The following is a 27264-nucleotide window of genomic DNA, read 5'->3' as shown; positions in this document are numbered from 1 at the left end:
TTTAACAATTATTTGTAAAATTTATTTAATTATAATACTCTATATTATTAGTTATTAGATTTACGATATTTTAATTGTTGAAACTAAGCTTAAAAACTACACACACATTACAATTTACTGTCAGTTTAACATTTATTATGTAATTTATAAATATTTAAATAATTGATAAAATAATTGAAATATTGTAAAACACTGTAAATGTAATGATAATGATACGGTATATGAATAAAAATAGTTTTATTGATGTAATTTAATAAAAATTTTATTCAATAGACTGCATATGTTTAATATTTTTCATTATTTGAAATCAAAAAATTTGGTACACTATTGAAATTAATAATTGTTTGAATTGTTTAATTAAAATTAAAATAAATAATCAAATCCATTAATCCATTAGAATTTTATTCAATTAATTAAACATAATATAAAACTTTATAAATATATAGATATATAAATGTATAAACAATAAAGATCATTTTGTCATTTAAATTATAAATTTGTAAAATACTTTTAAATTAATATTATTAAAAAAGTACTGTAATTAAAATAAATTAATATCAAAATATTTGATAAATAAAAAGTTTGAGATAGAAATAAGTACAGTAATAAAAAAATACAAAAGTATAAAAAGTTATAAAAAAATTATTTAAATATTTATACAAACAAATGACATTTGATTGCAATTAAATTTTTGTCATAAGTATTGTCGATTCGCTATAATAGTTCCTAAAATAATATATCCAACTTTAAACATACATTAAATGGGATTCATTCACAATATCTTTTAAAAATAGGTTCAAAGATAAGAGATTATAGAGTAAGAGATTAATTGATATGATTTGAAATGAAAGAATTGACTCAAAACTCCCAAAGAGTGGCCGATTCTGGCAAACAATTGGATACAACTATTGATCCATTTTTGGTAAGATTTAAATAATTAGAATTGGATTCAAATGTTTTAATAGCAATCTGTGTTCCGTTGCGTAACTCTGTCTGAAATTGTTGTCCGCAAGCGGCGGAAGAGGCGTCGGCCGCCAAACAGTTGTTTTCAATTAAACTCAAATATTTGTTGTTTGACATCATTTTCAGATAACAACAGTTGAAAGTAAGATCGATATCGGAAAAGTCGAGTCCATTATTATCAGAATTGGCATATTCTATACGTATTGAATCCGGTGTTGTCTTATTTGACTCCAATTTTCCCGAACCTATTGTAACAGATGATTCAAATGCAATGAAAATGCATAATTCAAATGTTATTCAAATAACTAATTACCGGGAAGTTTGAGTCCAACAAAACCAGAAGCATTACTGGCTCTCAGATTAATAGAAGTTCGGTTCAAAAATTTCATAAAAAACTTGACGGCCGAGTCTGATGTACACGTAAACAGTTGACCAGATTTTCGAGCGCCGATCCATTTGATTGAACTCTCGTCACCTCCTTTGCCATCATTGACAGCCAAAGAACACGAGCCGTCTTCGGGATTCCACTTCAATTTAAAACTGGTTTTTGTAGTAAAATCTTTGCTCGTCTGTATAGTGGAAGCACCTCCTAATGCCCAATAATGACCATCAAAAGTGGTTATATACCAACTGTTATCTATACTGTTATATTCAAATTGGAAAGTCTCTTGTTTTGTCAATTCATTTTGATTGGCAGACAAATCAACGCCTATTCATATCAATTACAACTGATTAGTAAAAAATTAAAAATATATTCATTAACACTAACCCTGTTTAGTGGACACCCATTTATTATTGAAAGTAGCCCTGAGTGCTACTTGTATTGGTGCCATTTCAAACTCAAACTGTTCATCTTTGGTTACATGAGTCGATCGCGACCTTAATAATGATGCCCTCCCGGCGGCGGCCAAATATCTTCCCGCGTTGTCTCTAAAAGCAATGTTTCCGCAATGATATTCAATTGTAAATAAGCACTCAATCGGAGGCATTGGTGTTATCGAGCTTTTGTTTGGATCAACACAAGTGCCTTCATTTGTCAGATATCGGGAACTGGATGTCAGTAACGCATATTTCCCGCCTTCAAAGTATTTGAACTGAAACAATGTTTCAGAGCCCCAGGCATTGGTAGAGTCCACTTGAATTTGCTCACTATTATCACTGTCATTGCTCGCGCCGTTAATTTGACCTTAATTTATAATAATCATAATTAATATTTTAATTAATTAATTACAAAAATTACATTTATATTTAGTTAATATTATTATTTATAGTCTTATAAATATAAAATTCTACTAAAATGATAAATGCATTCATTATAAAACTATAATTTTATATAATGTATAATTAGTTAAAATTATAACATATTGTTCTCCGCCCTTAGATTGAACTAAATTTATTAAAATAGCTATTATTATAAATATAAGTGTTTATTTGCTTATAATTAAATTTATTTGGATTCAACTGCAACTGTATGTATTAAATAAAACTTATTAATATAAATAAATTATATAAAGTAATATATAAAAATAAATTTATATAAAATGTGTATACCTGAGTTGGCAGAAATTGCTCGGGCATACCGTTTCCTGCCAATAGACTTAATGGCAAACATTGAGGCCCCGCGGGCTGGTATCAGATGTACGTGCCATAACTCGGCCCTCGACTGTGGCATCTTTGCATTGCATTGAATCATACCATCACCAGTTGTGCCCAAATAATAGCCCCGAGAAACGTTACGGAAAGCCCATGAAATTTGCTCTAATAATTGTCAAACCATTAAACATAACAATTATAAAACCACTAAAAGTCAATAAATTTTAATAACTGAATGAATGAATTTTTCTAATATTTTAAATATCTAATGCAAAAATAATTCATAATTTTGAAATTCACTTCTAAGTTAATTATAATTTATATAAAATGTTTCATTTTATACCGATATAATTAAATGAAATAATAATAAACACTAAATTAATTTTTAAATATACTAAATAGCAATAAGTTATGTCAAAAACTATTCAACATATCTCTTATGTAATTAAATTTGTATATAATATAAATTATAATATTATTAATACTTGATATAATTAGTTATATATATTTTATGTGAAATACTATAAATAAAAAACTAATATTTATTAACAAACCTTGTTGTGGTTGTCCCGGTGTAGTTGATGAGGACATGGAGCAAATGGTAATAGTAAATCGGGAGCCTTCAGTCTTATCGGGTGACTCACAGGTCACGTTACCGAAAGAGTCGACCGCCAAATAGCAGTTTAGGTGTGATTTGATGGCAATATTTTCCAATTCATCCAAATCATCCAAACGATTGCCATTTGAATAGTCAGATCCGTTAGCATTGATAGGGAAGGGCTCTATAGTCCACTGTTGCTTCTTCTTGAGTGTCACACCATTAGCGTTGATCTTATGGCCAAATGTCTCGGCAGTCAAATACTTGTGTTGATTGTTGACTAAACCTACTGTTGCCGTCCACATCGTACTACTCTATTAATATAATATATATTAATCATAAATTAAATATATATCTAAAATATATATACATTTTCAATAAATATTGTTATGATAACAAAGATTTAATCATTTGATTGTAAACTTTAAATATTTTGAAATATAAAATGAGAGGAAATGAGAATAAAAACAACAAAATTGAAGTTCAATAAACTGAACAACGAATGCATGCAATTTAAATAATAATCATTTAGTTTAACTACAGTTCAAAATTTAAAAACAACTAATAATTAAAATATCAGTAAATTTAACATATTTTAAAGATATTTGTTATATGATATGCAACCTTTCAATCAATAACTATAATGATATACAACCTTTCAATCAATAAGTATAACAATCAATAGTTACTTTGATGAGACTTATGACATAATCTATAATCACTAAAGCTTTCAATAACTTGTATGAGTCTACAACTTGTTTAATACAGTATTTACTGAAAGCATTTGTTAAACAATACAAATAATTTACATTTTTGTCACAAATATTTAAATTATTCAAATTAATTATATATTTAATAAATTTAGTTTTATTTATATAGAAGTTAATAAGATATTTCCTTAATATATTTCTTTGGTTTAATTGATAGATCCCTACATTATTTATAATCACTTTATCATTGTTTTCTCATTGACAAAAAACAAATTGTTGAAATAAAATAACTTTAATTTTACATTAATTTTCAATCATATAAAAACAATATAAAACACAATAATTTTTATCTTATTATAATTATAATTATTATCTACTGCATAATACCACAAAATTTCAGAGAAAGATATATGATTATCTCATCAATGGTTTCAAGCAAATTATTAATTGATGTAAATTATGATCAGGGAAAATTGTCATATTCAATATTAACTACATTTGATTAGAAATGCTTTTCAGAAACTAATAAAAAGTTATAAATGTAAATAATAGCAAAGCAATTAAATAATGAATAAATATAATTTATATTGTTATTACATTTAAAGTTTGTAATTCATAAAATTTATACTAAATTAAAACTACAATTTTAGGTGTATTTTTCAGATTACAATTTGAGTTTACAATAATTAATAAAACAAATAGCACTGAAAATTAGGAAAAAGTAGACACTCTTTTATTTCAAAAATATCGCTAACCCGGGCATATTGATTGTGCATATCATTATTAAAAATTTAATTTAAATATACTGTATATACATAAAAAATATTCATATTTTTAAATAAAATATTCAAATAATTTTTTTTAATAATTTTGAATCCATGTCAGACATCGATAAACTATATTTGTTGTCAAAATTACTTTAATAATAAACGTAATATTCAAAAATTATCCAGATTTTTGATAATTTGTATTAATATCCATGTTTTTTTTGCTTTAAAATTAGATGGTCTCCCATTGTACAATATTGCTATAAAATAAATACTAATAAATACTATACTAAATAAAACTCTATTTTTCAGTCATGTAAAAACATAATTATATAATATTATATACAGGTATTCGTGAAGTTCAACATGTTTTTAAAAATTGATTATTTCTATCATTATTACAAAAAAATAATTAATGTAGTTTAAAAAATAACATTATTATGTTTAAGAGATACTCATAAGTTTCAAATAAAGTTTCATTGAATTCATATAACCTTTTTGTTATAATTTTTAGATAATAAACAATGAAAAGAATTAAATCAAATTTGAAAAAAATGTTAAACACTAAATACTGTATATAACTTATTTATACATACATGTACTGTAGTGTCTAAATTGAATTATCCAAAAAATATGATATGACTATATAAATTTACCAGTTATAACAGTATTGTGTATATAATTTATAATATATAGTTACTCACAAATACTACAATCTAATATTTAACTGATTTGATTACATTATCAAAATATTAGCTAATTATTAATTTGACAAATAAACCAAATGTTAGATATTGAGACTATTAAATAGAAATAAACTACAATGTTACAAACTATTTAAACTATTCAGTGTAAATTTATACATTTCATAATAACAATATACTCCACTTTAAAATATATAATAAATAAATCTAAATTTTATTTAAAATGATAATTATTATTGAGATTTTATATTTATATAATTAAAATCGATAATATTATTTAATACAAATAGGTTTATATTATTTACTGTATTTTATAATTTATTTCACTAAAATTAATATACTAATATAATTGTTGTTTTATATCAATTTGTTTGCAAAACTTGCAATTAGATTCAAACAAGACTTTAAAAATATAATAAACATAAAAATAATAGGAAACAGTCTGTATATGGAAAACAATATTAAATAAAATATTGTTTTGACAGCATTTCAAAAGATTGAAATTATGCATTTTATTATTATTTATCCATTAAAATATAATTTTCATATAAATTACTAATTGAAACAAATTATTTGCCCACTGCATTATTTACATATATATTAAATTTACTAAAGTATTATACTGTATGATCTTTATAAGCAAACTACAGTATATTGTATTTGTTGTTTTGTTGATTACCAGTAGTTATAAAATGAGAAACAATAGGTGTGCTATAAAGTTGATGTCATCACAATATTGTAGATATTTTTGACATTTCAATATTCAAACTGAATTAACAATCAATTATTTATAATTTCATTGTTGTGTTTTCGTTAACTTTCAATATTATGTTTAACTTAAATAAAATGATTGTCTCTTGTTTTGAGCGAATTCAACAAAAATACTTAAAATATGTTTTCTCACAAAATTAGAATAAAATTTTAAGAAATTTTTTTACATAAATAAAATCAAAAAATATAGCAAAATAATAAAATTTGTGAATCAAATGTACATCAAGTTTATCATTGCTATTAATTTTAATCGTGTTTTCCTTATGTTTAAAATACATTTATTTACAAAATAAAAGCTGATTATATTTATATTTAATAAATAATAGTAAAATACAAATATAGAGATATTTATTAGCAATAATACATTCATTTGCATGGATTGTCACACAATTACTAAATATGCATAATATTAAACTACAACTGTTTGCTATAAAGTTGAGGAAATAATTGCTTTAATATGACAATACGTTTACATTTAATTGTCAACATTTGTCTACTGTTTTTATAAATTTTAATTATAAACAGTATATAACTTTATATATATATATATAACTTTATATATATATATATATATAGGAATATATGGAAAGGATTAAATTATTCTATATATATATATATTATATTATTGATTATTAAATTATAGATACAATATAAGAAGAAATAAAATAATTAAAAACAATCTGATATTATAAAAAATACGATATATATAAATAAAGCTTATATTTAGTTTATATTTAAAACCAAAAATAGTGTAAACAATGATAAAAATGTCAAAATGTTTATTTGAAAGTCAATTAAATACTTACAATTGACTTATGAGATGAATTGGATTTAATGACAAACACAGATATCACTGACAACACCACCAAATAATACTATGAAAGTAAATAATCACTGATTCAGTGGTTGATTAGTGTCCGACAGTCGGTGTCATAGCTATATAGCCATAGAGTGGACACACATTGAGAGCCAACGCCTTAAAGATCTGAGAGAGAGAAGAGTAGAGAGTTGTTGTAGAGTTGGAGTGAAGTCTATATATTAAAGACTGACAGACACTACACGACTGACACCACTCTCAACACAACACAACACAACTCACTTGCAATCAGTTTATATGCAATGTCTGAGTAAAGGCTGTCTCCCAGAGCTTGAGAGTCGGCGTTCACTTGTTTTCATTGGATCTCTCGCTATGTGTTTGTCTATATGTCTGCCGATTGCTTTCGGGCGAAGAGAAACATCTAATTCAAGACATATGAATGAAAACACGGACTCATTGTTAACAATCAATACATTTGATAGACTCTGTAGAGAATGCGCTCTCTTTGACACTTCTTTACAAACCATTGAACAACTTATATATTATTTATAATACTTTCAAAAAATCTAAATTTTATTTTTAATTTCTTAATTTTATTACCTCATAATAAACATTTGATTTTACCAATTGTCGAAATGTTCAAACAAAACTTAAACCAAATTATAAGTTTTAAATTAAATATAAATTAAGTATTTGAATAATTTCAAGTGATTATAAATTTTACAATTAATAATTTATTTTTTAAAAAAAATTTCTTAAATCATTTTTTAACTTTTTATGTAGTTTTTCTTTAGTGCTATATAGCTTATATAACTTTTGTAATAAACAAAAGTGTTTAATCAAAATACATATTAATAAACAAACATACATATTATATATAGCTATTAATTTAAAATAAACAAAATTAAGTTTAATTTACAACAAATCAATAAGTCAAGTGTCGTAAGAGTTAAACCAAAATAAAATTAATTTGCAATTATTTATTAATATTTTTCATTATATCGGATAATACTCTGTATATTCTAAAAATTAAAATTTTTAAAAGCAAAATGTGAATAGTTTTTATAAAAGATAACTTAGTGATTAAAAAATTGATAATATTTTCAACATTTAGTTATATCTATAAAAGTGTTTAAATGTGTATATATAATTAATTGTAATTATAATTATTGCAATTACTAATTGTAGAAAAATTTTTAAAATTACAAACATTTTAAACTTATTATTGCCATTAAATACAAAAAAATGCTACGAAAATAATGATTTTATTGAGCAAAAAAAATTAAAGATCCAAAACAAGATTTATAAATAAAATACATTAAAATTAATGATTTATGATTTACAAAATAGTTAACTCTAAAAACTTGTTTTTTATACAGTAATTCTAAAAACAAAAATTTTTTTTACAAATTTTACACAAATTATACAATTGAATATTAACTAAGATTTAAAGTTTAACTAAAATTCATTGTAATGTAACATAAAATAATTAATATAATGTTCATTACATAAAGCATTTAAAATACACACATTGTTAGAGTCTCTGTAACAAAATTAGGGTTGGAAAAATACAAGGTTTTGAATTTTGTCTTTGTATAATACACCGTATGTATGTATTATACATTTTTAAAAACTAATATATATATATTATGCTAAAAAATTAATAAAAATTATTTAATGACAATATAATTGTTAGAAAACTAATTATTTTTATATTAATAGTTGTTTTCTAAGAATGAAAATAAAATAAATTAAGAAAAATGATAGAAGTAAAATAAATAATTAATATCATATGTATATTTATTATAAAACATATTTATTTTTACTTATATCAATGGTCTTGATATTAGGTGTTGCTAACTTTTGTTTTGTATGGCAATATTGGTCGTGTATTATACATTGTATTATACTGTATAATTCGCTTTGTATTATACAAAAATTTTGTCTCTGCCAACACTAAACTAAACCCCTAAATATTGTATCTCTAATGTGTACTCAAATGGATACTACAATACCTTTTGATGAGTTTAAGAGATTAAAATATTTGTGATATGATATATCATATTAAGAAAATATCTTATAAAAAATGCAGATATAAGAGATACACAGTATATGTATTTAAGACATAATTTTTTGTAATGACCTAAAAATAACAATATTTCACTAAAATTTAACAATAATTTAATTAACAATTTTACTTAAATTTAATATTTTTGCAAATAATAGCAAATGTTTTACTTTCAATGACTATTTTACTTCAAATACCTGTCGACCTATATTTGGGTCAACCCTTTAACTATAACTCTCATATAAATTATAGCACTGACCATACATTTAATGCTTAGATATGCTTGTGCTTCAAGAGTACAAAAATTAAACTAAACGTTGTATCAAAAATTAAAAGCAATTGCCATAAAATTCAACAAATGTTTTACATATATATAACTTTATTAGAATAAGAAAATATTAATTAATTAATACATTTATATATATATATACAAAATATGTATATACTATATAATAGTTTTTGCATTGTATAGAGCAAAACAATAATAATGTATACAGTAATATGTAGTATTGTTTTATATTAGAGTACAAAATTATGTTAATAATATCAAAATAATATAAAAACAATTATAAAATTAATTTTAATACTTAAATAAATACTTTTGGTATTATTGATATTTTTCTCATTTATTGTTTAACTAACTAAAGCTCTATCATTGACTTTGAGATTACATTTGAGTAAAAATCCAAATTTAATTTATTGGAATTTTTGTTTAAACACTAGGAATTGTCTGATTTTTTTGCAAATATTTTTATTGTATTTACAAATATAATGAAATACTTTAGTTTATAATAGAATATAATATTCAAACAAACATTGAAAAAGTTTTGTTTTCTGTATATATATGTATGTGTTTTGTCATATTTTAAAATTTTGAGTTCAGATTCGTTTAGTGCATCAAAAATATGGGATCACATAAAAATGACATCTCTTCAGAAACATTGACAAAATGGTGACCAAAGTATAAAAAAAGTACAAAACTTAATATTTTGACTATGAATTCATATAAAGCTTTCAAATGTAGAATAGGATTGTCTTAATAAGTGTTATAACAATCAAAATGACCAAATGATAGTTATTTTTAAAAATTTTGAAATGAGTGGAATTAGAAATAATTATTGATAGTATAATATTAATATAATATGACTTATAATAAATAACTTATTAAATCATTATTTTTGGTATAATATTTCTCATATACTCAATATCACTCACTAATGATTATAAATAATAAATATTTTGGTTATAAGATGAGTGTATAAAAAGAAATCTATGTCATCAAAGTTTGTTTCTGGCAATGCTATATAACATTCTCGCCGTTTCTTTTGCTTATAATATTATATTTATTTATAAATTTGTAAAAAAGTTCATTATTATAGTTAATGAGATAATTAACGAAATTAGTGTTGTTATCAATTAAATTAAATTTGATTTGTATAGCTTTGCATTCAATTCAATAACTAGTATTATTGCACTTCTGTTATAATTTAAAATTACAAATAATTAAATTAAATATTTAAAAATTTATATTATATAAATGTATGTTTAATAAACATTGTTTATATTTGCTATCATCTGATCATTGATCTAAACCATCGAACATACTGTTTATTTAGAAGTAAAAGTATAATTTAAAACAATAGAAAAACTAAAATTAAAATAAACTTTTTATTTATTTTTAATTTTTCTGACAAAACACTTTATAACTTTTATATAATCTTTTGTTTCAGCAGTCAATCATTACAATCATTAGTACAACAATTTGACATTTGTTATAAAAATTACTTTTTAAAACTCGTTTTTATTTTTTTCCTTCCATTTCCGTTCACTCGAATGTCTATATAATTCAAAAAATAAATCAAAAATAAAAATTGATTTTATTATATCAGATTTTTAACATTAGTCGTTAACAAAAAAAACAAATTAAAAAATATACTTACAATACAAATAAATTTACATTAAAAGTATATTTTGCACAAATAATGTAGTGAATGACAAATTTTATAAAATCTTTGTAATTTTGCTAACTATCAAAAATGTTAAATTTAGACATTTGTAAAACAAAAGTACTATAAATATATTAAATTATCCTAAAATTAGTTTTGTTTTTTAATATAAATTAAATGTTTTAGAAATTAATTTTAAAATAGAATGTATTTTTAAAAAATGTTCTCATATTTAAAAATTGTATTATATTGTAATGTAAAACAAATTACACGTTAGAATATTTAAATTACATTACAGTACACATTAAATACTTCTACTTTACTGATATCATATTGTACTTAATTTAAATATTATTAATATTAGTAAATTATACATAAAAAAGATTTACTAAGTTTCATAATATCATTTCTATCTAAAGATAAATTGTAATTTTTATAATTCAAATGTTTATAATACTTTACAATCTTAGTTTTTAATATAATTTTATATTAATAAATAGAAATAGAAATTTTCTATTTTTATTTTAGTCGCTATATTTTACGAAAATTTTAATAAAATTTATAATATCAATAATAATAATAATAATAATCATTATAATTAATAATATGATAATATAAATAATAATAAATCAAATCAAGTGAGTAAAAAAATTGTTTTAATAGTAATCTAAAAACGATTTTCTAAAAATCTATTTTTTAACCCCTTGTCTCTCTAGAAAAAAAAAATACTGACCCGTTTTTATAAATTTAGTGAAATACAATATATATATATACAATATGTCTATTAATTAACTATAATTTTATTACTTATGAGAGATATACAATATACAATAAATATACAATAATGAGAGATAGACTTAATAGAAGACATTTATTTAATGTATAACAATATATAATTACATTTAGAATAATTAAGTTTCAAAAACTTTTTATTGTTTATGTTTAGTTTTTGAAATTAGTATAAAATCTAAATAAGTTTATTGATATTTTATATAAATTAACTTTAATACCTCAAATATATTTTTGTATAACTTATTGTTATCTACACTAATAAAATAAGTACGAATTTTCTGATCTAACTATAAAGAAACTAAATTACTATATCTTAATGTTAATAACATAAAAAACGATTTTAGTATTTTCGAGATAATTTCTAAATAAAAATTTACTTTATATGACTGTTTTGTAATATTTTAAAAATTATTCAACATGTTCATTTTTACGTAAAATAATGGTAAAATGTTGGCCGCATTTGAGAAACTGTTTTGGCAGATGGTTAAACATATTTTATTGAATATTAAGCAACACATAAAATAACACATAATAACAATGAGAAAAGTCTTCAAAGCGTAACATAAAAATTGCAAAATTATGAGCACTTATGATATAAGTGAGAGACTTATAGTAAATGAATGAATGAGAAAAACATATTTAATTGTTTGAAATGTCTATTCAATGACCTGATTCAAGGTTAAGGCCATTGACGGCACATAACCACCCGTTACCTCACATTAGGTTTGTTATAATTGTTATATCATATTATATAACATTTTATAACATTTATGTAAATACAAAAAAACAAATATATATAATAAAATATATATAAATATCAATTTTTATAATTCAAATGTTGTATATTTAACAATAATAAACTTCACAATAAATTATTTATATTTCATAATAATCATAATATACTTAATACCGCCTAATAATAATAATAACAATAATTTATTTATATGATTCAATTATAATAATAATCAATTAATTAACTTATATTATATAAAATCTTTATATTATAAAAATAATCTTTGAAAATTAAATTGAAAATTTTATTAATTGTAAATGTTTTATAAATGCAATTAAAATGCTTTTTATTTATTTTAATAAATGTCTACTTGATCAATTTAACAGTATATACACAAGTTTACTTAATTTTCAACAAAATAAGTATTCATTAAAAATATTTGTAAACTATTGTAAATGTAATGAATATAAAATATTAATTGTTTAACATATGAGAGTGCGATCCTAACTTAATGGCAAATATGATGTTTGGTTTTAATTGATTGATTTAAATGACATTTATGTTTAAATAAAATAAAAACTTTAATTAGTAATTATCACAATTTGTGACATATATTTAGCCCATTTGTGTCTTCGGCCTTAATTTGCGGACAAATTATTGTAATATTTGTTTCGAACAGTAATTGTGTCATAAGTTGATCATCAGTTGGTCTTTAGGTACTTATGGTGTATGAAAGTGACTATAGATATGATAATTGATACCATATTTTGTGCCTTAAAAAGTGTTTTTGACTACTATTTTGATTCAAATTATTTGTGTAATAAATTCAATAGAAAATTCATGGCTCTTACAGACAAAAATCGGATAAATATAGTGTATGTCATAAATTGTCAGTAATTACTATTATAATTAAAATTTTTATTTTGTTTAATAATGTGTGACTTAAACTTAAATTATATTTATGTTTATTTTTGAAATAAAAATTAGAAATTAAAAAAATAAATGACCCATCATTTGCATAATATAGATATTTTGATGACACGTGTTATCAATGTATGTGCTATAAGTTAGTGGTAGTACTCCCTGTGCTTTAAACACTCTATCATGTAATCCTTATGCGTAACAATACTCACAGACAAACCAATTGACTAATTAATAATAATAATAATAATAACACCAAATCTGGCGATCCATTGAAAGTTGCAAAAGTTATATAATAATTATCATGTAATGCATAATACTGTGAATAGTTTAAGTTTATTGACTCTACCCTTATCTCATTATCGCTCATAAAATGCATTGTAATTAATATAATGTTTTAATACTTGATATTATGAAACAATGTTTTTCACGTAGTTTTCATTTTTGATAAGTGATCTGCAAATAAGCAACACTTAAGTAAAGGAAGTGCAGTGGAAAAGGAGTATTATATCCATAAGCAGTTAAATACGAAACTAAATTTTGCTTTAATTTTTGAACTTTTTTTATGGTTATTATTAGTATTTATTTTAAAATGTTAAATAATAATCTAACATTTTAAAAAATGAATTAAATTCTTTTATTTCTATTTTATAACTTTATTTTTATTTAATTTTTATTACTTAATAAATGGTCTCAAATAAATTGTTATACTCTAATAAATATGCAAATATAAATATTACGATTTCTACATATATTTTAAATTAAGATTAAATAATTTTTATCGACATGTACTAATATTATGTTTTTAAATCTTGTTATTTAAAAAATATATTACTATATTGCCTTAACCTCAACTTTCAATGACAATACTAAAATATATATTTAATATTTTTATGTAAAATATTATTAATTGTAAAAAATAGATCATATTATTTATAGTAATCTAAAAGATCAACAACAGATCTAAATTGTTATTAAACATAAATTATTTACTAAAATTGATTATTCAATTTTGTAAATTGAATTTAAAATAATATCTGATAATTTAATAAATCTAAATACAGTATATAAAATTAACAAAACAATTTTGATATGTAATTATTTATGATTTAATGTTAACACTTATTTAATACAAGTAAATGATAAATCATACTTTAAAAACATATATTGTTTAAATCAATTATAAATTAAATTATAATAATTTACAAAACATAATATCATTAGTAATATTAAGATGACTTCTTTTCATTTTGTTGTTCACTGCCATAAATGGCTGCTAAAGTCAGTCCATTATTTGTTGGACTGTTTCCGGTGAAACCGGCCAGTGATGAGAGGACACCAATTCCTGATGATTGTTGATTATTGTTTGAGTTATCGGTTTTCATTTGTTCATAATATTGATATGAATATCCTGAGCGGTCAGACTTGTCGTCGTCTTTGTATTTCGACATATATTTCTTATACTTATCGCTGTCGTCGTCATCTCTCTGATACTTCTTGTATTTATCTTCTTGTTCGTCATCTTTTTGGTATTTTCTATATTTTTTATATTCCTCGTTGTCGTCATCTTTTTTAATCCACTTTTTATATTTGTCGTCTTCATCGTCATCCTCGTCCCTATCATATCCTTCTTTTCCATCTTTTTTGGCAACAATAGTCTTGACCTCTTCTTTGACGGGCTCTATCTTTTGGATGACTTTTCTGTACGGAACTATAATTTCGCGAATTTCTTGGATCACAGGTTTAATCACTTCGTGAACAACTACTGATGGATTTTCATGAGTCGTTGACTTTTTGTATTCGGGTTGTCCTATAATTCAATAATTCAATAAATATAATAATAGCTGAATGACTAATAAATACCTCTCTTATGTTTTTGTTGGATATGAACGGGTGTGTGTTGTGTGAGGAACATTACTTTGACGGGTGAGTCACCAGTGGGTACTTTGACATCATATTGTTTTCCGTATCCCTTTCCATATAACGGTGCCATTTCGTATGATTTTTTCATATAAATGGGTGGTTTAGAGCTGCCATAACCTCCGCCTCCTTTTCCGTTACCATAATCTGAATACTTTGGTGGCGACATATATTTCATACCTTTTGGTGAATAGCTATCATAACCGCCGCCGTATGACTCGATTCCGTAATCAGATGTATATTCCGATAGCAAATCGTGTCCCAACTCTTCTCCGTATGACTTATAAGGTTCATATGAATCATAACCCATGGATTCATATGAACTCATCGGTTCGTATCCGTAACCCATTCTTCTGTTAGATTTTCGATTTCTGAAAAATCCATTTCCGAAGCATTCACTTAATGATAGACACGCTATCAAAACAATTGCTAACTATATAACAACAAATTTCAAATAAAATTAATATCAATTATTTTTTAAAAATTTAAATTTATTGCATACTTTTAGCATGTTTTAGTTAATTAACACAATAAATACAATTTGATTATATGATCAATTTATGTTATGTATGACAACAACAAATAACATTGATTACTGATGAAAGTAAAATGTAAAATGAAATTGAAATTAATAATCAAGTCATTTATATTTGTATAAAAAAATTAACTGAAATCAACAACAAAAAAGTTTAGTAAGTTTTTTTGACTTGAAATGTAATTTCGATTTAATCGGTGCTTAATGTACAGTAGATTTAGTTTATCTCCCGTTCACTAATAGTGGGCTTTCTATTACATTAATTTTCAGATTATGAATTACTTTTATGAAATTTTCTCTGATATTTTTTTGTAATTGCAAAATAATAAAAGCAAACAAAAAACAAATTTAAATTTAATGAAATTTAATGTAATAATAATAATAATATTCACACAATAAATAAGAAAATATAGGAAATGAAATAATTAATATATCGATAAAAAGGGCGACTCGAATATCTCTATAAATAACTTTCAGTCACTCATTAAATCAATATTACTTAAGGGCGCAGACTTTTAGGACAAAGAATTATAAACAAAATAAATTTATTTTCATTTATAGCATTTAATTAGATTTTCATTTTTACTAAAATAGATAAATTTTATTGATAACGATACTAAGTAAATAATAACAATAATTAATTGATAAATAATATTACAATCATTTACTAGTATAAAATTCATGTTTGCATTTTAAAACAAGAAATCATAATGAATTTATATATAAAAACATATTTCCAGTAAATTTATGTTCTTAAATTTATAATATTAAAAAATAATAATAACTAATATAGATTTGTATACCGGTATATAATTTGTTATAATAAATTAAATAATATAACAAATATAAATATATATTTATAAAAATAAAAATCAAGTATATTAGAATATTATTTATAAAATCATTTTTTAATGAAAACTTATATTAGAAAATATTTTGAGAATATTTCGAGTAATTTTTACAATACTACTTGAAATTAAAAAAATATACATTAGTTTTATAAACTATTTAAATATATAAAATTATTAAATATTATGTTATAAGAAATATAATTTTTATACAAATTTTTTCATGTGAAAGTATTTTGACTCTTATTTAAACTTTTATTTAAATTTTTAATAATCTATTTATTAAATAATTCTTTTACGTTTTTAAAATCGGAAGTATTAAGTGTTAAAATTATTTATTTTTGTTGATTATATAAATTATAATTTATAAATATTCTTGTTTGCAAATATTTTCAAATATAATCAATTTTAAGAAATTAACTATAATATATATATATATTAAGTTAATTTCTTAAAACAAGTTAATTATACATCATTTTGATAGAAATTAAAATAAAATAAATATTAACATTTGAAAACTTAAGCTTTTATAGATATAGTTTAAATTATAATTAAAACAATATAAATAATTAGTTAAAATATCATTTTATAGTTAGATTTTTACAGATATAATTAATTATATATAGTAAATTAAAATATATTAATTATTACTTAAAAATTGTTTATAAAAATTATAATTAAAAATATTATAAACAGTAGTACACCATTTATAAAACATTGTTATGTATAGCTATGTTAGCTAATATTGGTAAAAATTAATGAATTATAAGTTTTAATGTATTATTATTATAATTTATAAATAACTTTTTAAATAATCAATAATAAGTCCTTATTTAGTATTGAAGTTAATTTGTTTTTAAGTATATAGTAAAATAATTAATATTATTTTTGTATTATTTTAGGTTAATAAAGCATAGATGTTACTGTACTGAATGCAACTTATAGTAAAAAATGTGATATTTTAAACTTTGATAATTAAAATAAGATAATAAAACATTTATATTTATAATATATCTTATTTTAACAATTTCTTAGTTGAAACTTGCATAATAAATCTTAAATTAAAAATAATAACCATATAAACTTGAATTAATAATAATAGTTATAATATTTATTTAATATAAGTTGAATTTAATATTTCTTTACAATTGAAAAATATAATACAAAAGTAAAAATAAAAAATAGAGTTATTATTAATAATAATGTTATTTATTACAATTAAGCGGCTCTGGCACGTGAGGAGATTATACCCGATCTTCTAACACTTGTAGTACCTGTTGTATCACTGGACAGGGATGAAGAATCAATAAATTTAATGCGAGAATTGGAAGCACCCGTTGAATCTACAGAAACAGTTCTGTCTTTTGTTGTACCACTGGATGGCGATAATAAAGATGCGGAACGGGATGAATAAATGGAACCGCCTGTACCTGATGTTGTACTGCCATAAGATGATGAACCACCAAATGATGAATATCCAGCACCAGTACCTGAACCTTGTGATGATATTTGTGCCACTCCTGGACCTACAACACCATTACTGCCTGATTGTTGTCGTGGTTCTCCTTTGGCTATTATGGTATGTGTTTGTTCGATGACGGGTTGAATTTGTTGTACTAATCGTCTGTAGGGTTGAATGATTTCTCGTACTTCTTGGATGACTGGTTTAACCACTTCGTGGACCACTCGGTGTGGTTCGTCTTCACTTTGCGTGTGTTCAGTCTCTCCGGGAACACCTAATTCATAGAAATTATATGTCTTTTAATTATAAAATATTAATAGAATAATAACAAGACATCAGACCTGGAATATGTGTTTGTTGTACAAACACACGACTCGATTGTGACTTGAAATGAACGGTCACCGGGAGATCTTCTGACGGAACTTCTATGACCTGAGGCTGTGCCGGCTCTGATGGGATCTGAACCGGTCTTATTTCAACGGTTCGGTGGGTTTCAATGGCTGCTTCTATAGGACCAGTATTGCCGAATCCTTGAGAACTTCCTCCTCCTCCTCCTCCTCCTCCACCATAGCCGCCACCAAAACTTCCTCCGCTGTCTCCTTTTGTAGCACCAAAACTACTAACGCTTCCATAACCACCACTACTGCCACTACTTCCAGAATATGCGGCACTTTCACTATATGTAATGACTATTGACACAAACACTAAAAACTAATAAAAAATAAAATTTATTAATTAGATTATAAATATAAGACAAAATATATGAAAAAAAATTTGGCTACTATAATAAACAATTTAGAAACTATATCATATGAAATTATATCATACTTTTTGCATTGTTTTTGCAAATAGTAGGAGAGGTATATAAGATAACAATTTAAATGATAAAACAAAAACTTTTTTATTCTCAAAAATAAACACTCTTTTTATATATACCTCTAAATTTTCAATGCAAAAGAAAAATCAGTTAAACAAAAATAAAAGTAGTTTTGTTGCCATTTAAAGCAACTAATTTTATATTTAGTTACCAAAACATAAAAATTATAATAATAATCATTTCTAAGAATAACAATGTTTGAAAAATTAATTATATTTTTGAATCCTAGAGGAAAGTAAGAGTAGAATTAGCAATGAATTTAATTTTCAAAAAGTTTTATTAAATACAATTACGTGAATTATTTTTGATGCAATTTATAGTAAGTTTTGATAACAAACGGCTTTTTAACGCATAAATCTTTAATCAAATTCAGTGCAAATACTATTTTCAGTACACAATTGTGAAAAAGGGATCATTTAAGCTATCAATTAATTGTTTAATCTCGTTATATATTCAAAAACAGTACTTATAAATAAATATTGTAACTATTTTTAGAGTTTATTACAAAAACTAATTTCTGTTTTATACACGATTTTATTTTTTATTTTAGTCTTAAAATAATAATACTGTATTAGCCTTACCTAATATTTTTAGTGATTTAAAAAATAATAAGTCAAACATATTTACTGTATAATATATAATTTAATTTAATATTATAAATGTTCTAACATTTTAAGTTATATTAATTATATTAAATTATTTGTATAAATTATTGAATGAATTAGTTATTAATAATAATAAATTATTATATGAATTATTAGTAGACTTGTTAAAAATAAACTATATTTATGTATAATAATAAAAATATGCAATTAATTAAAACTTTATATTATTTTATATTATAATTTATAAAGTATATAATTGTATTAATACAGAAGTAATTTAATACAGAGATACCCATTATTCACTCATATCTAAATTCCCTGCTCTACTCATATTTAGAGTTCGGTAACTTTCCCATGAAGGGAAGTTCCCAAATAAAATCTCTCCAATTATCCCGGAAAATAGGAAAAATATTAAATTCTCCCTCCTTAACCCGTTAGAAAGGAAAATATATTTTATACTGTATTTCTACAATAAATAATACCAAAACTTGATTTTTTGAATAAAATTTAATTGAAATCTAAAATAAATTTGAATTCAATGAATTTAGTGATACTATTTAACAATAACAATCAAAATACAGTTTAATACAACATTTGTTATTCAAATCTTAATATAATTCGTTGATAGGATTTAGTAGGTGGTAGCACAAGGATATAGATTCTCTGGGAATTCCCAGTAAGTAGGAAAATAGGGAACTTTTGAAATATAAGACGAGGGAGGGAATTTGCCCGAACCCTAATTACACTACAGAATTATAATGATTAATAAAAAAATATATATATAAAATATTTAGTATTATAAAAAATTACAAATTGTAATGTATTTATAATTAAGTCTTAAAAAATAAAATAATAAAATAAAATAAATAATAAAATAATTGTAATTTAATTGTAAAAATAATTATTAATTAACAATTCATTACAATATATGAATGTATTGTATGATCGGTGAGACACCTAACGAGTCGATCACATAAACTATTGTATAGTCTATTAATGCATAGAAACATGTGTTGACAATAACAACACAATAATAATTGTAAACATAAATTGATTGACATTTTAAACCAATAATTATTTTCTAAATATTTTCAATGTATTGATTGATTGTATTGATGGGCAACTGTTGCGGTTCAGAGACACTGACCACCGATGATGAAGACAAACACATCGTATGTATTATTGATTTACAAACAAATACTAATTTATATGATATGTCTATTAATTGATAGTCGACTTCAGGTCAACCAAATGAAAGGCAATATATGTCAGCCTCTCGTGAAGGTATTATATGTCATAAATAATGACTAATCAAACAATTATTTAAACTAATGACCCGATTCTTTGTCTAATAGCGATGGCCGCGGCTGCCGAGCGACGGGCAGCCGAACAACAGTCTCGGGGCGCTAAAGGAGTGGTCAATTTAAAGGCCCGAACAGCAGAATTGCCCGAAAACAGCAATTCTGGTCTTCGGTGGCAATTGGGATGAGTCGACCATTTCGTTAACCATATTATTATACACACAATCAATGTTTTATTATATTTAATATTTGTATCAAATAATTATTGGCTTATATTTTAAATTTTTTATTACATTTATTTTTCTATTTAAAAATAATATTATTTATGTTATTGTTTTTAAAGCAATATTTATAATTAATTCCGTTTTTGTGTAAATTTTAGCATAGATTTCGTATTAAACTATATTAAGATTATTATACAAATACTGGTAAATAATAATATATTTGTAATACATTTGTAAATAAATAATAAAATTCTTTAAATAAACAATTTGTACACATTTTAAAATAAAACAATATTTATTTTTAATATAATAATTTAAATAAAAAAATTGAAATAGGAAGCGTTTTAATTATTGAAATTTATATAAATTTAAACACTTAATGATTTATTAAATATACTCAAAATTTGTATAATATAAATATGTGTTTTCAATATTTGTAATCTTAAAGTATGAAAGTAAATAATTTATAAGTATTTTTACAATAAAAATAATATTGAAATTAATGCTTAATTTTTTAAATTAATTCTTCATCTCTTAAAACAACGTATTTTGAGTTTAATATTTATAGATTTTTAATGACAAACATTATTAATATTTTATTTTATTACCCAAAATTAAATTACCGGTAATGAAAAAATGATTTTCACAATATTTTTGGATCAAATAATTATTTATTGATTTCACATTTATATGCAAACAAATGTTAAAGCACTGAAAATTGTGACTTATATTAATAAATTTGTGGACATAATCATCAAATTATCTCTTATTTCATTTAGCTTTATATATGAACCATCAGTTCAATTAATCCAAAGTTGTTACTCCACTATTCAATTGATATCCACTAACATTAATCTAAAATTATTTTTATTTACAAAAACTAGTTTATAATTTATTTTAAAAGATTTTTTTTTGTTTTTTACAATTTTTTACTTAATTGAAATCAAATCTAATTTTCGTGATATTTAGTTAGTTTTTTCAAATTTATTGAAATTAATTATACTGCAATAATTTAGATTTAATATATATACATAATTTTAATATTATAAATCATATGGAATTATATATACACAGTATATATTGTATATATAATAGTATAAATGTATATATATTTAAATACAAGTATGAAATATAACTATTATATTATATAACATTGTAATTGGTATTGTGTTATAAGTTATAACTAGAGTTATGTTTTTTAGGCAATTCCCGGAACTTTATTATTTATCAAATCTCTGAGAATTTAATAATTATACAAATATGACATTTTGTATGAAATCAACGCCTATTGTTTTTCCCATTTTTGGTGTTTTGAGAAGTATTTGAGTGTGTTTTTCTCGAAATTCGCTAAATATTGAGTGACCTAACAATTAAATACATACTTTATATTCAATATTAACTTAATATCAATTAGTCTAACAATGTGTGAGAGGAAAACATACTTTAGATAATAATTGATATATCTTGCTATGAAAACCTTTGTAAAAACACTAAATATTGCAATACTTAAATAATTAATTTTTTGTTGACAATTAGTAAAACAAAGTATAGTTTATAAATTAAAACTAAATTCATTTTTATAATCAATTAAAAACTGAAAATAAATTATTTTTAGCGAATATAACCGATTTTGTGACATATAGACAATTTATTATTAATACTATAATAAAAAAACAAAATTTTATTTTTCCGATTTATATCCCGATTTTGTAATTTTTTAATCCCGATTTCCCGACCGATTTTGGCCATTTAAACTCCTGACGATGTTTAACTCTAGTTATAACTAATAAATAAGTAATTAAAAATAAACCAGCAAATTTTTAAAAAATAATAATACTATTTTCACATTTCATTATAGGAAGTAAAAATTAATAAATTAGATTATTTTTATAAATTAGATAATAAAAATGTAAAAAATCATACAAAAACTATAGTATAAATTATGACTTAATTAAATTACTTTAATTGTATCATTAATTTAATCATTTTCTGTTTATTATAATATTTTACAATATTATAATATCTACAAAATAACTTGTTTGAAAATACTGTATTATCACTTTTATAAACAGTTTTTGTATATTCAGTTTTTTACATTAAAACATTAGCATAAAACTAAAATATAAAAAATATTACATTAAGGACTTAACAAATTGATTTTTTTATTAATTCGAGTAATTATACCGTATATTAGTTTACCATTAATTAATTAATTAATTAATAATTAAGTGATTGATAGATACTGTTTAATGACATCATTAAAAGAGATGCTTTAAATCAATGTTTTACCGCTAGTTTAACTCATAAGATACTATTATGTCCTTAAAAATATTATTATAGATAACGCAGAATCGGTTGAGTTTTTACAAAACATCACAATTGGATCAATAAGTTGAGTGAAGAACTGAACTAAAATACTGATGCATTCGTTACATTCAGTCTTTCACTCAAAATAATGCATAATATTTGTTAATAAATATATAAAATAGTAATATTAGCAAAAATGATATTAATAAATATTATTGTGATTTATATATTAATACTATTATTAATGCAATCTTCACATCAATCTATTAGTAAATACTCAGATGAGATACAAGTATTGAATAGTTATGAAGACCTGACTATAAGTGATAAACATAAGCAAATGGGTAGACCTTTAGAAACAAAAACTCCATTAAAAAAGATATACATCGGAGCTCTCTTTCCAATGAATGGCACCGCCGGTTGGGTTGGAGGTCAGGGATGTCTTCCGGCCGCACAAATGGCTTTAGAAGATGTTAACAAAGATCTAACTCTTCTGAGTGGATATGAATTAGATCTTAATTGGAATAATAGTCAGGTTTTGTGTTTTTATTAAAAATAATATTAGTATTGTTTTAGTTATAATTTGTCGATAAAAAGACATTTATTATAATTCAATTTTGTCATTACAGTGTGATCCAGGTTTAGCGGCCACAATATTATATGATCTTATATATAGACCACCAAAAAAACCAATAATATTAGGTGGGTGTTCAATAGTGTGCTCAGGTATTGCAGAAACAGCCAAAATGTATAATCTAGTAGTCGTGGGCTATGGATCATCATCGCCAGCGCTGTCCAATAGATATCGTTTTCCTACTTTTTTTCGTACACATCCGTCGGCAACCATTCACAACCCAACCCGTGTTAAGCTTTTTAAGAAGTTTCGGTGGTCTCGCATATCAATCATTTTGGAAGCGGAAGAAGTTTTTGTTACCGTATATTTGTTAAACATTTTAATAATTTTTTTTTAACTGTTAATCAAATTTTTGTTTGTTTTTTATAGACCGGCAAAGACTTAGAGACGCGATGTAAAGAAGCAGACATTGAAATTCTTACGCGAGTATCGTTTTTGGACGACCCGACTGAAGCAGTAAAGAGTCTGTCCCGACAGGGGGCTCGTATTATTATTGGTATGTTTTACGCTGAACCGGCCCGTAAAGTCATGTGTGAAGCATATAAAGCGGGTCTTTTTGGTAAACAATATGTTTGGTTTTTGATTGGTTGGTATGACCCGAGTTGGTTTCATCCAACACCTAATATAAATTGCACAATGAATGAGATGCGTAAAGTAGTTGAGGGACACTTCACTACCGAAGCACTTATGATTAATCAGGGATATGATAAAACAATTGCTGGTATTATTGTATTTTTATTATAATTAATAAAATTTTTATAATTATTTGTTTATTAAATTTATAGGTATAACAGCTCAAGAATGGGTCGTTAGATATGAAAATGAATTAAAAAAATATAAACAATATTTTCCTTTTGGCTCAAATAAGCCACAGGAAGGTTCACAAGAGGCACCCCTGGCTTATGATGCCATTTGGGCCATCGCTTTGGCTCTAAATAAAACAATTGCCATTCTTTCTCAAAAAGGCTTATCATTAGATTCATTTGATTACGAATCGCCAACTGTTATGAATGTTATTAAAAGTGAATTACAAAAAGTCCAGTTTCCCGGTGTTTCAGGTTATGTGGCTTTCAATGATATCGGAGACCGAATCTCGTGGACACTAATTGAGCAAATGGTTGACGGAGAGTATAGAAAGTTAGGTTATTATGACACCGTTACAGACAATTTAACGTGGATTGACAAAGAGGTTTGGATTGTTGGCGGCAGACCTCCTAAAGATAGGACAGAAGTGGTTCAATCTCTGCAAACCGTTAACAACGCTTTATTCATATCTCTGAGTGTTGTCAGTGCTATTGGTATACTTATGGCTGTTTCACTCATTTGTTTTAATTATAGATTTAGTAATTGTCGGTTAGTATTGAGATCAATATAATTAATTCATTTGATATTTACTAATATTTGTAATTTAAGTTACATTCAAATGTCAAACCCTGCGACCAATAACCTGATGCTTATCGGATGTATCCTATGTTTTATATCTGTTGTACTCTTTGGTTTGGGTGGACAAGACGTGGGAGGCTTACATAATGTGTTAATTGTTTGTAATGTATGTAACATATAATTGTGTTATTTATTTATTTTAATACTAAACAAATATCATTTCAACATAAGGCCCGTGCATTTTGTCTGTCAATCGGATTTTCTTTATTTTTCGGTGCAATGTTTGCAAAGATATGGTACTGTCATCTCTTACACACTCAAAGCAAAAGAAAAGTAATATTATTTATTAATATTAAGTATAATTAAAATTTATTGATTACTAATATAAATAAATATATATTTACAGAAAATCAACAATAATCACATATATATAATGATATTAGGCTTTTGCTCAATTGATTTGATTATACTAAGTGTTTGGTTTCTTAAAGATCCAATTAAAATGGATGTCAAGACTTTTCCATTAATGGATCCGGACATCAATGTTGATGAAGATATCAAAGTATGTGTAAATATATATATATATATATATATCACAATTATAATTTATAAAATTTAAATTGATTGTATGAATTGGTAGATCCAGCCGTGTATAGAGCACTGTGAGGCCAACTTTCTCTGGTACGGCATTTTATTTGGATATAAGGGTTTACTTCTCTTGTTTGGTCTCTTTTTGTCTTATGAGACAAGAAGTGTTAAATTAAAACAATTGAATGACTCCAGACTCGTAGGAATGAGTATTTATAATGTTGTTGTAAGTAAACACTTAATGATTTATTATATTAGATATTAATATAATTTACTGTATAATAATTTAGATACTATGCCTTATAACTGGACCGGTATCTCAAGTTATTGAGGATCAGGTGAACGCACACTTTGCGTTCATAGCGTTAGCCATAATATTTTGCTGTTTTTTGACAATGGCTTTGGTTTTTGTACCTAAAATTGTTGAATTAGTTAGAATAAGAAGTGGACCAAATTCTGGTAGAAATAAACTAATATTTATTAGCAAATATTTGAAATTATTTGTAAAAATATATATTATTAGGTATAAATGGTAGCGGAATTAATGGTACGTTTCACGAAACAATGACCAGTCGTGAAGAAGAGGAACGGTTCAATCGATTGTCACTTGAAAATCAAGAACTAAAAGAAAAGATTTCAGAAAAAGAGAAACAAATTGAAGAAATCAAGTCTAAGATCGAAGTTATGGCAAAACAACAGCAAGAGTTGCGAAAGTCTGAGGAAAGCAAACAATTGTGTGTTAAACGAAAAGCCGTCAGAATTCAAGAACCCGACGGACAGGACGGCGATGTCATCGAACAGTTGAGTAATACAAATGTAGATCCAGTCAGTGATTCCGGATTTGTCTCCAACAGAAACAGCCGGCCATCGGATTTCGAGTTTAGTGAATCTTATTTATAGATTTATATATTTATATATTTTTACATTTATTTTGTATTTTATTTTATTGTTTTGTTAATATTGTCATAATTTCGTCGTTTCACTCATTATTTATTTATTTAAGTATATTATATAAATGTTATTTATAAGTAAATCCATTATTTGTTAAACTGAATTAAAGGTATATTAAATTAATTATCAATTTTTATATTAAACATTTATTTAATTAAAGTTTTATGGCATTTAGTACAGGATTATAAATTTAGTATTATTAAATATCTAATATGCAATTATTTTAATAACAAAATTTACTGAAAA

The 27264-nt window shown here is 23.6% G+C and overlaps 3 protein-coding genes across 3 annotated transcripts; 1 reads left to right on the top strand and 2 right to left on the bottom strand.

Moving 5' to 3' along the window:
- Positions 1-698: 698 nt before the first annotated feature.
- On the bottom strand, positions 699-7187 carry LOC128957457 (protein singed-like). The gene is made up of 6 exons (XM_054303222.1): positions 6913-7187; positions 3111-3468; positions 2515-2721; positions 1733-2149; positions 1277-1672; positions 699-1208 (listed from the first exon to the last, which is right to left on the bottom strand). Exons 2-6 carry the CDS (start codon positions 3457-3459, stop codon positions 859-861), a joined length of 1719 nt encoding a protein of 572 aa, XP_054159197.1. The 5' UTR covers positions 3460-3468; positions 6913-7187; the 3' UTR covers positions 699-858.
- Positions 7188-14612: 7425 nt separating this feature from the next.
- LOC128957983 (uncharacterized) lies at positions 14613-18985 on the bottom strand. Its single transcript, XM_054303796.1, has 5 exons — positions 18977-18985; positions 18490-18859; positions 17937-18422; positions 15247-15732; positions 14613-15193 (listed from the first exon to the last, which is right to left on the bottom strand). Exons 1-5 carry the CDS (start codon positions 18983-18985, stop codon positions 14613-14615), a joined length of 1932 nt encoding a protein of 643 aa, XP_054159771.1.
- Positions 18986-23768: 4783 nt separating this feature from the next.
- Positions 23769-26967, top strand: LOC128958805 (gamma-aminobutyric acid type B receptor subunit 1-like). Its single transcript, XM_054304741.1, has 10 exons — positions 23769-23997; positions 24092-24397; positions 24466-24817; positions 24882-25449; positions 25510-25645; positions 25711-25813; positions 25866-26041; positions 26120-26293; positions 26358-26526; positions 26591-26967. The coding sequence occupies exons 1-10, from the start codon at positions 23803-23805 to the stop codon at positions 26965-26967; spliced, it is 2556 nt and encodes an 851-aa protein (XP_054160716.1). The 5' UTR covers positions 23769-23802.
- Positions 26968-27264: the final 297 nt, after the last annotated feature.

The sequence above is a fragment of the Oppia nitens genome, unplaced genomic scaffold (assembly GCF_028296485.1).
Source record: "Oppia nitens isolate AA-2021 unplaced genomic scaffold, nextdenovo-longstitch-racon4-pilon3 scaffold3_pilon_pilon_pilon, whole genome shotgun sequence".
In the NCBI taxonomy this organism is placed as follows: Eukaryota; Metazoa; Arthropoda; class Arachnida; order Sarcoptiformes; family Oppiidae; genus Oppia; species Oppia nitens.
The sequence above is the reverse complement of the archived record's forward strand: the minus strand, read 5'-3'. Positions and strand labels throughout refer to the sequence as shown.